General features: G+C 43.2%; 1 protein-coding gene across 1 annotated transcript; it reads left to right on the top strand.

The window, feature by feature from the left end:
• Nucleotides 1–203: 203 nt before the first annotated feature.
• ror2 (receptor tyrosine kinase-like orphan receptor 2) lies at nt 204–11,988 on the top strand. Its single transcript, XM_077737786.1, has 9 exons — nt 204–517; nt 6,377–6,448; nt 7,706–7,993; nt 8,070–8,100; nt 8,509–8,630; nt 8,702–9,016; nt 9,271–9,525; nt 9,606–9,811; nt 10,164–11,988. The coding sequence occupies exons 1-9, from the start codon at nt 454–456 to the stop codon at nt 11,580–11,582; spliced, it is 2,772 nt and encodes a 923-aa protein (XP_077593912.1). The 5' UTR covers nt 204–453; the 3' UTR covers nt 11,583–11,988.
• The last annotated feature ends 562 nt before the right edge of the window (nt 11,989–12,550 follow it).

Below are 12,550 nucleotides of genomic sequence, written 5' to 3'. Positions count from 1 at the left end.
TATTTATCATTTAAATAGATGAAACAACTATGAATTTAAAATAAGACTTGCAATAGGACACAATCCGTCAATCTAATTCAAATGGTTGCTAATTCCCATGATCTCCTTTATATTTCCATCGGTGCCGCCCTTGTCATTTTGAAGTCACCCTACTAACACCTACATAGCACACACACACGCGCGCCTGCGCACGTACACGCGCACACACACTAGTTGCGTTGGAGGAAGCGCTCGTTCGTTCCTCAGCCTCTGGAAACCACTCGAGGAACCCCCAAAACGCAGGATTTTGGTCGGTCCGCATCCCCCCACGGGAGCTTCATGCCTCCCAAGTGGACATCGTCGATCTTCTCTCGGTGATTGGACAAAAGAAGAAGAAGACAACTGCAAAAAAAGGACCACTGTGCTCCTCAAACTGGATCTTTGGCGACATTTTCTCCAGGAACTCTCGCCGCGATGGCGAACCTCGTGAGGAATTTGCTCTGGATGCTTATTTTCCGATCTAACCTGAGATGCCATGGTAAGTTCTTCCATTTTATGGTCTGACTTTTCTTGATAAAATGCTTTTATTTGCAAAAAAGTTAAAGTTTGTTTGCAAAAGTTTGCAATTTCTGCTGATGTGTTAATCCACGGGGTTTTTTTTAACCAGGGAAAAGCTTATTGTTGACGTGTGTGTTTTTATTTTTGTTATTTTGTTTGGAAGTTGGAAGAACTTTTTCAGGGGAAGCCAGCTGTGTCCTTGTCATGTTAATTGTACGACTAGCTCCAGGTGATCTGTCCTCTTTGTCTTCGCTTGTTAATTCGTTTCTCCTCTGGGGGTGGATGGATGAGGAAGAGGAGGAGGAAGAGGAGGTGGGGGAGGAAGAGGAGGCTCCCCCTCGATTGGCCGCTTTCCACACAGGCTTTGAGGACGGACCCATTTGGTGCAAAGTGAAAGAACTCCAAACCTTTAGCACCCTTCCCCCTTTTTTAGTCCCGGTTGGGGCACACCAGGGGAAATGACTGTTTAGATTTCTGGGGTGTCAAAGGGGCGGCCCGCGGACTGGATGTGGCCCTCTAGGGGGGGTCATAGTTGGCACACTGGTATATTTTAGCTCATTTATACTGCAAGGACATCATTAAATGCTTTCAAAACCAGAAGTTTGTGAGTTGGGGGGTTAAGTGGACTTTCTGTTGGTTGATTTGTTATAAATGGCGACTTCAAAGGCATCAGGAACCTTGAAATGACCCAAAAACTGATAGGAAGACACCTGGAAATGACCCTAAATCAGAAGGAATTGATAAATAAACAAGATAGTCTGTCAAATGATCCAAAATTGGGCAAAAGTGACTTTTCATTAGCTGTGGATGCTCATCTTTTAGCGCCATTGACGGCTAGAAGGTGAACTTTTTGGACCAAAAATTAAATAGTCCGACCCAGGTGAGATCTAGTTTGAGACTCCCGGTTTATTTTAAGGAGTTGGGGTCGAGAAATCCACGTTTTTTGAATTCTGGGTGTGCTGGATTGGCTGACAAAATTCATCTAAACTTGTTGTCTTTTAGTTTTGGGTTTGTGGTTCCAAAAAAGCAGCGTGTGCCAAGAAAATGCAAGCTAATTAAAAAGCATTGGCCATACTATGACTCGCCCAGTTGAGTCAGAAGAGCTCATACGTGGAAATGTACTGTTTTTGTAGTTTTGTAGGCAATATTCCACAGGAATAGTTCTGCAAAATTATGACAGGCATTTCACGGTCTATGACATTACTCCAACGTGACTCTACTTGCCTTTTCCTTCTTTTTTTGGTGTGTTTTTTACTGGATCAGATGTTGGATGGAATCTGGCACCTGGTTGATGACATCATGCCTCCAACTTTCACATAAAAAAAGGTCAAATGTGGAAATTCCGTTAAAAAATCAGTCCGAAATGGGATTTTCTTGTTATCGATTGACCTTTCTGACTGTGGGCGGTCTTAACCATCAGTTTTGGTTAGCATTAGCGCCATAGCGTCGTGATTTTGGGCTAAACAAGCACGGCTTTTGTTCTTTGTGGCTGTAATTGCTGGCCGATGACAACGCCGGCGAGGAGTGTGAAAAATGCCGGTGTTTGTCTCTGACGTGTTTGTCTTTACACTTGGCCAAGTGCTCGATCACCCCCAGGCTCTTCCTGCGTACTACGTTCTGTGTGAATGTAAGCAAATGATAAATCTGAACTGGAAGGGCTCCTTCTGCCATCCCTTTCTCAAATGTTTAGTTCACATTTTCTTCAGCTTTTTACACTCCTATTTTATTATTTTCTGTCATTTTTTTTGATATTCTCCCAAAATTTGATGCACTGCTTTCAACTACTTATGTATTTATTACTTATTTATTGATTATATACTTAATATTATTATTTATTAATAATTTATCAGTCCATTAGTGAATTTGTTGTCACTATTTGTGTACTTTCATACTTATTTATGTTATTGACTACTTATTTATAGATTTTTTAAAATATATTCTTAGTATTTTTTTAATTATTTATCTGTCTGTTAGTATTTTGTTGCTAGGTGTGCTTTTCCTTACTTTTTTAGGTTGTTGACAACTTTTTATTGATATTTTTATCTATTTATTGATTGTTTATTTGTCTGTTTGTTTGTTGTTGTTATTTGTGAACTTGTTGGTGAAGCTTTAAATCTCATTATACATCTATAATGATAATAATTTGCCACATATTCCAATTTGTGATGGTGAACGAAGGTTTGAAGGAGTTTTTCCCGTCGCTATGACGAGCTAACGAAGCGAGCCGCGACATTTTGCTGCTTGCAAACGTGTCTGGTTGTGGTTAGAAGCCCACTTCTGGGACTAATTAGAGCCAAGATGGCGTTCCCATGGACAAGCTGAATTTGTGTGAATGACAATCCCATGTGAGCGTAACATAACGTAACCTTTGTTGGGGATTAGTTTTGGCTTTAACGCTCCGTTTCATTCCCTCCCAAAAAGCATGCTAGCATAGCTGTAACCATTCAGAATTGATCTAGCGTTAGCATGACGTAAGCAAATCGAGGACATGTTTGGAATGCCTTTAAGAAGTAGAGTTATTGTTTATAATAGGCTAAATACTATAGAGTTTAATATGAGAACTCAAGTCTTTAGATTAAGGCGTAATTTAAAGTTATTAAAAAATAATAATAATAAATACTAGCTAAATACTTTGCTCTTAACTTGTAATCCACAGATTTTTGACCAATTTTTGACCATTTTTGGCCCAAAAACAGGTCACTACTTGTCCATTTTGGTTCATTTTGCAACTTTTTTACCCATTTGTTGCATTCTATTGATTTTTTAGGGCATTTCGAGGTTATCTCCAGTTGTTTTCAGGCCCTTTTAAGGTTTTTATTCCTTAAAAGCTACTCATATTAGCCCACAGGCCGCACCTTTCACCACCCCTGTTCTACGGCCTGGATTATCTCTGCAGCCGGTTTACATAAATTGTATAGTCTATGAGGTGAAAGAATGGGGCCCATTTACTACACGTTGGAGGTCAAAGTTCAGATGAGGCTGGCTTAAAAAAAAAATAACACAGGCCGATTTGGACATAAATTTTCGGGAACACGTTCTGTTCGCGATGATCCGCTTGAATCGTCTCAATTGGCTCCATCGGGCCTTTCGATTGGCCCCGTTGGAACTGTCGAAAAGAGATGCTCCATTTTGCCAAGAACGAAAACCACCATAAAAGGACAACGCTCTCGAATGGGAGGGGCTTGATCGGCGTGCCGTTAAAAAAAAGCGGGCGATCTGTAAACACTTTGTGCTTTTGTTGACGTCCAAGTACGTAACGCGAAGACAAGCGCGCACGTGCTTTGAATTGTCGACTCGGCGGAGGCGGCGGCGGCTCATCCCACCGACACGCCGTTATACGCCGCCAGTGGAAAAATCCGGACGTTTGCTGGATCTGGTTTAATCCGCCCTTCGTCTCTCTCAGTGGAAAGGAATTCTCAATAAGGAGAGAAATGAGACGTTTTCTTTTCTCCATTTAAAGAGCAGATCCAATTTGGACTAAAATTGAACATGAATGCAAATAAGAGCTTATAAAATATGCAATTCAGGTCAAATAAATCATGACATCAATGAAGGAAATAATTGAAACTGCCGTAAATCACATTTAATAACATTTTTTTTCCTTCTTTTATGAGATGCTATTGTTATTTTAACTCAGTCACGGGGATGGAGTTACCCTCACGTAAGCCGGCTGGAAATGAAAACTGGCGTAGTGCTAAGATAGCATCAGAGTTGGAAAAGGGGAAATTCCGGCGATTCCGAAGGAAAATGGCTGAGATGCGCCACTGTGCAGACAGTTAAATCTAAAATAAAAATAGAAAAATCCACATGAACGTTAGCGATTAGCTGATAAGAAGCATGGGAAAGGAATGTGTCCCACCTGGACGCCATTAGTGTTGAAGGAAAAGCACTTTTTCCAATATTTGAGAATACAGACACAGCAAAATACATTTTAGACAGAAATAAAGAGGTCATAAAAAGTTAATAAATTTGTTAAAATAATAAATAAATTTGTAAATAAACAGTTATGTAAAATATTAAATAAATATGTAAATAAATAGTTATGTAAAATATTAAATAAATATATAAATAAATAATTATGTAAAAAGATATAAATATATAAATACACACATATATAAAAAATAAATATATTAAAAATGAGTGTTGCTGAAAAAATATATCTACATATAAATAAATATACATGTATATGAACATACACATAGATGTACATTAACATTTAGTCATTTCTTTTTTTAAAGAGACAGGCCCCTAAAAAAGTCCAATTGGAAATGGCCTATTTGACTGTAAGGAGAAGCTCAAGGAGGATTTGTAGCCACAAATACTTGCGCTATCTGACCTGAAATGGAAGCATTTTGAAAGGGCGCCTGGGGGCCATTTTAATTGTTTTCACCTCCAGGTCATCAGATACACAAAGATACACAGCGGCCCTTAGCTTTTTATGGCCGCCCTCGTAATATCGCCCAGACACACAGACGTCTTTCAAATGGGACGCGTCTACTCGAAAAGTATGGAAAGACAAATCAACTTTCCATCCCAATCTCAAATAACTAGTTTAGGATTAGTTATTGTATCTAAACTTCAATACATGAGACAATCCAACTTTATTGACATTTACAGCTTTATTTGCACCCCGCATACCTGGCAACCCCCAATCTTAGTGTGAGGAACAAAGGCCCAGATTACGACGTCCTCCACCTATGACCTTTGACCTCGTACCTCCTTCCTGTTTAGCTAGTACTTTATGCTCGTCTGTGTCCTGGAAGTAGCTTGACCCCCCCCCCCCCAAAAGAATACCAATTACCACGGCAACCAAGAAGCTAGGCTAGCTAGTTGACCTTTCAAAAAATGAAGGATATTACTCTAAAAACAAGGTCTGGGTTCAATTCTGGACTAAAGTAAGTGTTGACACACTTAAGGACGGAGAACAGAAACAAATGTTTGGAGGTCTTGGTGAGGGCACTTCAAAAAAACACACACTTATACACACTTATACACACTAACGGTATAAAGTTTGGTGCGGAAAGTGTTGACGTGTGCCAAGAGGCCCTCCGCACAAACCCCAATAGACGGACGGTGGACATGTTGGCCTCTGGGCTGGCTCTCAAAGGGCCCTTTCATGGCCAAGTGGCGGCTAGTTGGAATGCGGCGGCGGCGGTGGTGGTGGAGCCCCCCCGATTCCACCCCCGCCAGAAAGATCCTTCTTATAGGTCCCCCCCTTTACCTTTCCCCTAAACTTTTGCCTACACGTCAATCACACTCGTCGCTTGTTTTGACACCTGTGACGGATGTCTGTTGAAAAGGACGACGCCGACTGAAAAAAGACGTATTTTCATGACTATAAGGCGCACTTTAAAGTCTTAAATGTTCTCCGAAATAGACTGGGCCCCTTATATTCCAGTGTGAAAAAAATTAAAATGTGTCATTCATTGACAGTGCGCCTTATAATGCATTGCGCCTTATAGTTGTGAAAATACGGTACTTTTTATTCACATTTATATTAAGTTTGATTTATTACAGATTTGGACAGTGTTGTGATGCTAATTGCTATTGAGTTCCAGGTATGAATTGAGAAAGTGCTTTGGCTAATTTAGAATTCTTTTTGAAGGGAATTACACAGTCACCTCTAGAGCCAGCCATTGATCATTGTAGAGGGTTTTTGGTGCAAAATCTTGCAGTGAAAAGACGATTTTGTGAACTTAAATTGGCAACTGCATATTTAAAAGTATTTTCCCAGTTCAGGCGTTTGTGTTTTTTTTTTGAATATCTGACAGATATTGAGTTTCTTTTTTAGCTAGTTAACATTTTAATGTTTTTTAACTGAACTCTTCTGTTTGTGAAGGTGACCTCGGTGTCTCGGTGGATGCGGAAGTCCTGGCCGAAGCTCAGAGTGGATCCTCACCAACTCTTGAAGGTAAAAATCTACTTTTATTTGCAAAAAAATTAGCCTTGTGACTCAAGCAACATCTGCTCAACCCATTGGTCAAGTCTGACCTTCAGAATAAAAGCGTGCCAGTCATTATTTTCATTACTTTGCACGACTTCAAATTGCAGTCACGTTTGGTGGACGTTTGCCAAAAAACTTGACGTTAGCGAGTCAGCAAATACCGGAGGGAAAAAAATTGTCGGTTAGCGAGGTTGGTTAGCCACATGTCATGCGTCAATATTAAGAAATGTAATATTAAATATCAGTGTGTTGTTGGAGAAAATGCTACTTTGAAGAATACTGGTTAGCAAAAGGTAGAGCAGGGAATTTAAACTGAATAACAATAGCATATTTTGAACCATTTTGCTAGGATGCTAACGATATTAGCGTAGCATGACAGTGGAAAAGAAGGCAACAAAACAGGGTTTATGATCATCACAAAAAAAATGTGTATTGATTAATTGCCGGCCTGACATGTGGTTGTTTTTAAGTTGGAATTTGTTTTGGATGAAGTTGAACTAATAATCTGCTTTGAGGATCATTAAAAACTGACATAATGCTCTTTTTTTCTTTCTTTAGAGATTTATCTGTGTGAGAATAAGACTGACACATTAATTATAGTGTTTTATATCTTTTGTAAGTACATCTAGGCTTTGGAAAATGGACGTCGGGGTGACAAACTGAGATTAGTTTTGCATTCCATATGTGGAAATGATTTTAGAAGAAGAAAAATGGCGGTGCTTTTTGTTTTGGACGTTGCCATATTTGCTATGTTTTTTTGTTATTGAGAGGCTAGTCTATTGTGTAGTGTTTTGTAGGCCACGTGGACAATTCATTTTATTAGTTAGACCAGCGGAGAAGGCCAGCGATTGGTCGAAAAGTGGCATGCATGTGACCCCTGCTGGCTTTTGTGCATTGTCATCATCCCGAGAAAAAATTCTCAATTATGATGACTTTTCAGCCCATTGGCTGTTAAATGTGGTTAAAAAATATGTTACTGCTAAAAAAAAAAATGTTTGGTGGCGCGTTGGTTAAGTGATTTGTGTGTCTGCCTCGCAGTTCTGGGGTCGAGGGTTCGAGCGCAGGTCGCTCGACAATGTGGAGTTGGCGTTTTTTTTTTTTTTTGATACTCTGGTTTCCTCCCACATAGGCTCCATCCCACTTCTTGCTGATTGCACAAACAGCCACTTGTGGTTGGGCGAAATTTCATTTTGTCTGACTTTAACATTGTTGTGTTTGTCCAAGGTTACTTTCTGGAGTTCCTGGAGCCCGTCAACAACATCACCCACTTCCAAGGCCAGACAGCCACACTACACTGCAAAGTGTCCGGGAACCCACGCCCCAGCATTCGATGGCTGAAAAACGACGCGCCCGTGGTCCAGGAGCAGGGCCGCATCACGGTCCGCAAAACCGAGGCCGGCTCCAAGCTCCGGATCGCCGACCTGGACACTACGGACACGGGCTATTACCAGTGCGTGGCCACCAACGCTCACAAAGTCATCTACGCCACGGGGGTCCTTTATGTCAAACTAGGTCAGTTGACTTCATCATACCTGTCCATTTTCTTTCATCATTTATAACTTATGTTTTATCATTTTTTAATCATCAGGACAAATGCCCACACATGGCCCAGATCAAACGTGAGTATATCCATATCCATATAGTACATATACATATATAGTACATATACATATATAGTACATATACATATATAGTACATATACATATATAGTACATATACATATAGTACATATACATATATAGTACATATACATATATAGTACATATACATATAGTACATATACATATAGTACATATACATATACATAGTACATATACATATAGTACATATACATAGTACATATACATATACATAGTACATATACATAGTACATATAAATATAGTACATATACATATAGTACATATAGTACGTATACATATAGTACCTATACATACAGTACCTATACATATAGTACATTTACCTATACAAAAGGTTTAATTTTCCACTTAACGTGCCATGTTTTTCCCTGTATATTTTGCTTTGAAGGTCCCGCGAAAAGGGCTTTTGCCAACCATACCGCGGCATCGCGTGTGCCCGTTTCATCGGCAACCAGAGCATTTACGTGGAGTCCCTCCAGATGCAGGGAGAGAGCGAAAACCGAATCACCGGTAAGAAAGTTTAATGGCTTTTTTGACCATAATATCTGGCCCGTAAATATCATGTCCTCTTTGTTTCCAAGCGGCCTTCACCATGATCGGCACCTCCACTCACCTGTCGGATCCGTGTTCCAACTTTGCCATCCCATCCTTCTGCTATCACGTCTTCCCCCTGTGCGACGAGGGCGCCCGGGCCCCCCGGCGCCGTCAGCTCTGCCGAGACGAGTGCGAGGCCCTGGAGAGCGACCTCTGCCGGGCCGAGTACTCTGTGGCCCGCTCCAATCCAATGATCCTCATGCAGCTGGAGCTCCCCAGCTGTCACCTTCTGCCACGCCCGGGAACCCGAGACGCTTCCTCGTGCATGAGAATTGGGGTGCCGCCAGAAAAACTTGGACCATGTAAGTACTCGTCAAGTCGGTAATCATGATTGACTTTCCCGGGCTGCACAAAATGATAAAGCGGGCCAGATTTGGCCCCCGGGCCGCCACTTTGACACATGTGGCGTAAGCACACAATTACCAGAAAGTACACAACTGTAACTTATTAACTTTGATAAACAAAGTATTACCATAATGCTATAATTAGTATATTTCAATGTACTACTACAAAAAAATGTCGCCACTGGAGTTAATTTGGGTATTTTGTCTTCCAGATTCCCCCACGGATCAGAGCTGCTACGACGGAAGCGGGTCAGACTACAAGGGCACGGTCAGCATCACCAAATCGGGTCACCAGTGTCAGCCGTGGAGCTCTCAGTACCCGCACAGTCACCACCTTTCGCAAGACTACCCGGAACTGTGGGGAAGCCAAAACTATTGCCGCAATCCGGGCGGACAGATGCAGGCGCCATGGTGCTTCACCTCCGACCCTCGCGTTCGGGTGGACCTCTGCGATATTCCCACCTGCAGTGAGTACGCCGACATTTGGAGCTTTTGGAGATCCAACATAGCATAACATGTGACCCGGTTGCTGCGTTCCCATTGGCAGAGCCTCCGGAGAACCTCCGAAAGGAGATCCTGTTCATCCTGATCCCCGCCATCGCCATTCCCCTGGTCATCGCTTGCCTCTTCTTCTTGGTTTGCATGTGTCGGAATAAGCAAAAGTCGGAAAGCGACACGCCTCCTCGCGGCCAGCTGGGCGGCTCGGCCAATCAGGATGTGGAGATGTCACTCCTCAAGCAGCACAAACAACAGGTAGGAATTCCATTGTAGTGGAAGAACTCAATGGGAATGGTCACTAAGACCCATTGTATGCCTTAAACCACTGGTGTCAAAGTGGCGGCTCGGGGGCCAAATCTGGCCCGCCGCATCATATTGTGCGGCCCGGGAAAGTCAATCATGAATGTTTTAGGATCAGTATATAGAGTATAGATGTATATTAAATTTCCTGATTCTCCCCTTTTAAAGTCAATAATTGTCATTTTTGAATCATTTTTTTGTGTTTTTAGTTCAAGAATCATTTTGTAAAATCTAAAAATTATAATTAAAAAAGCTTAAATAAACATTGTTTTAGATCTATAAAAAACGGATTTTTTTCTTTTCCCAGGCCAAGCCGAGGGAGATCAACATATCAGCCATCCGCTTCATGGAGGAACTCGGCGAAGACCGCTTCGGCAAGGTCTACAAAGGCCACTTATACGGCGCGGCGCCCGGTGAACAGAACCACGTGGTGGCCATCAAAACCCTGAAAGACAAAGTGGATGCGTCTCTAAGCGAAGAATTCCGCCAGGAGGCCACTCTACGCTGGCAGCTCCAGCACCCCAACCTCGTCAGCCTCCTGGGCGCCGTCACCAAGGAGCAACCTCAGAGCGTCTTGTTCTCCTACTCCAGCGTGGGCGACCTTCACGAGTACTTGGCCATGCGCTCGCCGAACTCCGACGTGGGCAGCTCGGACGACGAACGCACGGTCAAGTCCACGCTAGAGCAGGCCGACTTCCTCCACATAATCACGCAAATCGCCGCCGGCATGGAGTACCTCTCCGGCCACCAGGTGGTGCACAAGGACCTGGCAGCTCGCAACGTTCTGGTTTTCGACAAATTAGGGGTCAAAATCCTGGACTTGGGCCACTTCCGGGACGTCTACTCGGCCGACTACTACAACCTGATGGGTAGCGGACCCTTCCCCGTACGTTGGATGTCCCCCGAGGCGCTAATGTACGGAAGATTCTCCACCGACTCGGACATCTGGTCTTACGGAGTCCTTCTCTGGGAGACTTTCAGCTACGGACTTCGTCCCTACTGCGGCTACTCCAACCACGAGGTCATCGAAATGGTGCGCGCCCGCCAAGTGCTGCAGTGCCCGGATGAGTGCCCGCTTTGGATCTACAACCTGATGTTGGAGTGCTGGAGCGAATTCCAAGGGCGCCGTCCCCGCTTCAAGGACATCCACGCCCGCCTACGTTCTTGGGAAACCACGCCGCCGGGCTACAATCCCTCGGCGTCGGGCGCTAGCAACGCCACGCAGACCAGTTCCCTCAGCACCAGCCCCGTTAGCAACGTTAGCGCCGGCACGGCGACTGCCTCACGCTACCCCAAGAAACCATCACCCTTCCACCAAGCGCCATTTCTACCCGTGAAGGCTCCCCTACATGGCGCTATGGTCCCCCCACAGCTGTATATCCCACTGAACGGCTACCACCCGGTTCCAGCCTACCAGTACATGCAGAATTTTTACCCCATGCAGATCCCCGTGCCCGTTCCCCAGCGTCCATCCACCCAGATGCTACCAAAAGCCGGCTCGCACCACAGTGGGAGTGGCTCCACCTCCACGGGATACATCACCACGGCGCCTTCTAATAATTCGCCGGCTGAGCAGGCGCCTTTGCTTCAGCGAGAGCCCGCGGCGGACGGTCCACCCCGACCGGAGCCACAGCCGAGCGAGCGCCAGCCCGTGCCCGAGACGGAGATCCTGGGCGATGGCGAGGAACGGACCGACGAGGCGCCCGTGGACCCGTCAGACACTTAGGTGGCGTTCTTTGGGAAGAAATACTCCCTCAAAACCGCTTGGAAGGAGCGCCATTGAGCGAAAGAGGCGGTCTTGCGGTGACCGTGACATGGCGTTTCAGACTTTTGCAGTCCTCGTTTTAGCATTACGATGTTGCTGCGCGACATTTTGAAGGTTTAACGCCAAACAAGAAGAAAGTATGGCAAAGACTGCTTTTAAATGTACATTTTTTTGTGAATCACTGACACTATTCCAATTCATTCACATTCCATTCATTTTCAACACTGCTGAACATTGTAACATTATTTTTCATACGGCATTGCACACATTTGTAATTTATATTCTTTAGTTTGAACTGTTGATATCTTTTCTCTTTTTTATGGAATGTTGCTAAACCTGGTGTTGATTAAAAGTCATCCAGACCAGATGCATGAGTTTTTATAGGATGTTTTTGCTTTGTTCTTTTTTATTATTGTCTAGCCTACATCCTACTATGAAATGTTCAATAAATGCTTCCTAATTAATTAGTAGACGTGATAATCAGATATTGCAACAGTTGGATAAAATATCTTGCATATAATTGACAATGGTTATCATTAATGAATGTAAACTGATTTTACAATAGGGCCACATTGAAATGCTGTATTCACATTTGTCGTGAAACAGCGACTTCTACAGGCCAAAATGAGTAAAGATTTTAAAAACTGCCTTAACATCCCACCAAACACTTTCGACCGTCAACGTTGACTTGTTCATTATATTGAAGAATATGTACACAATACTTTTAAAGATTTCAAAACGTCCCATATTCATAAAAACTGAGTTTGTATAAAGAAAATACTACAATACATATTTTTGACGAATGTGCATGAAGGTGTGCACTTATACGACTGCTTTACGGCAGCTGCAATGGTGCTGGCATTGTAACGACATCTTATTATACCCCACGGTCATTGGCTGACATTTTAGAATCAGGTCATCTGATAGGC

The sequence above is a fragment of the Stigmatopora nigra genome, chromosome 17 (genome assembly GCF_051989575.1).
Source record: "Stigmatopora nigra isolate UIUO_SnigA chromosome 17, RoL_Snig_1.1, whole genome shotgun sequence".
Lineage (NCBI taxonomy): Eukaryota > Metazoa > Chordata > Actinopteri > Syngnathiformes > Syngnathidae > Stigmatopora > Stigmatopora nigra.
Note: the sequence above shows the minus strand (reverse complement) of the source record. Positions and strands in the feature narration are given on the sequence as shown.